Source organism: Dipodomys ordii, unplaced genomic scaffold (assembly GCF_000151885.1).
Source record: "Dipodomys ordii isolate 6190 unplaced genomic scaffold, Dord_2.0 Scaffold22, whole genome shotgun sequence".
Taxonomy (NCBI): Eukaryota; Metazoa; Chordata; class Mammalia; order Rodentia; family Heteromyidae; genus Dipodomys; species Dipodomys ordii.
In genome coordinates, this window is record NW_012267238.1 from 15,338,789 (window position 1) to 15,339,964 (window position 1,176).

General features: G+C 64.1%; 1 protein-coding gene across 1 annotated transcript in view; it reads left to right on the forward strand.

The window, feature by feature from the left end:
* Positions 1 to 693: 693 nt before the first annotated feature.
* The window catches only part of Tmem135 (transmembrane protein 135), a 229,500-nt gene continuing 229,017 nt past the window's right edge, over positions 694 to 1,176 (forward strand). Inside the window, exon 1 of the mRNA XM_013014094.1 lies at positions 694 to 1,004. Coding sequence (XP_012869548.1) covers positions 864 to 1,004 — 141 coding nt within the window. The 5' untranslated portion in view covers positions 694 to 863. The remainder of the gene's footprint in view (positions 1,005 to 1,176) is intronic.

Genomic DNA, 1,176 nt, shown 5'->3' on the forward strand with positions numbered 1-1,176 from the left:
GCAGCACATTTCTGCTTTAAGAAACTAGAATTTAGAATTACAAAGAGACTGCAACGTTAACATAGATGATGTAGATGTGATTGGTTCAGTGGCTGGGGTTTGGACAGGGTGACCTGCTGTCCTTTCCCTACATGGTAGATAGGTGAACACAGCTATCTGAGATTTTTAAATCCTTCCTAGGCACCCCAGAGATTAGGGGGTTTAGCCACTAGGAGCAGGTCAGTTGCAACCAGCAGGCAGCTTAGCAATTTATTACCGTGAAGGGGGAACTGGCAGGGCATGTTTACTACAGGCCTTCCTCTGGCAAACCTTGCAGCTAGCTCCCAACAACACTTAATCCTTTGTTCCAGTACCTTCAGTCCCACTTGGCAGGGCAATTTGGCCTAAGTCACCTATCTCAGCGCGCTCTCGCCGGAGTGCAGGCGCTCTAGCCCGCGGTAGCGCGCGGAGGATGGGGAGGTAGGCGCATTCCCGAGCTGTGCCGCCAGCTCCAGCAGCGCGCTCCCTCTCGGCGAAGGACCTTGTCTCCTCCGCTTCCGGAGTCGCTCCGGGTTCCACGGGGTGGCGCGCGCCGAGGCCTCAGGAGCGCGCCCGGGAGCCCCCCACTCCGGGCAAGGGAGCGAGCGCGCACGCTCCGCCTTTCCCCGCCTCCCCCGTGCGCGCCCCGCCCCCTCGAGCGGCTATACGCGGAGCTCTCAACATCCGAGGACTTTGGCCCAGAGTAACCCGGCTCGCGTGACCTTTCCCCTCCATCCCGCCCCTCGAGCGCCCCTCACTGCCAGCGGGCGACGGTTGACAGGCCGCGCCGCTCCCTCGAGAGCCTCAGTGGTTTCCTTCCCGGGCGCGACGCGCGGCTCCTCGTCATGGCGGCCCTCAGCAAGTCCATCCCTCACAACTGCTACGAGATCGGCCACACTTGGCACCCTTCCTGCCGGGTGTCCTTCGTGCAGATCACGTGGGCCGCGCTGGAGGAGTCCCTGAAGATCTACGCGCCCCTGTATTTGGTGAGACCCCCGCGGGCCCGCCGCGCCGCCCGGACCCCGGGGCCGGCGGGACGTGGAGGATGGGCCAGGGGGGGGTGTCCCGCGGCACCTCGGGGGTCTGGGGGTGGGGCTCGCTCCGGGGAGCCGCTCAGCTCCTGGGGCATTCTGGGGGGACCGCGCAGCTCCGGGGAGG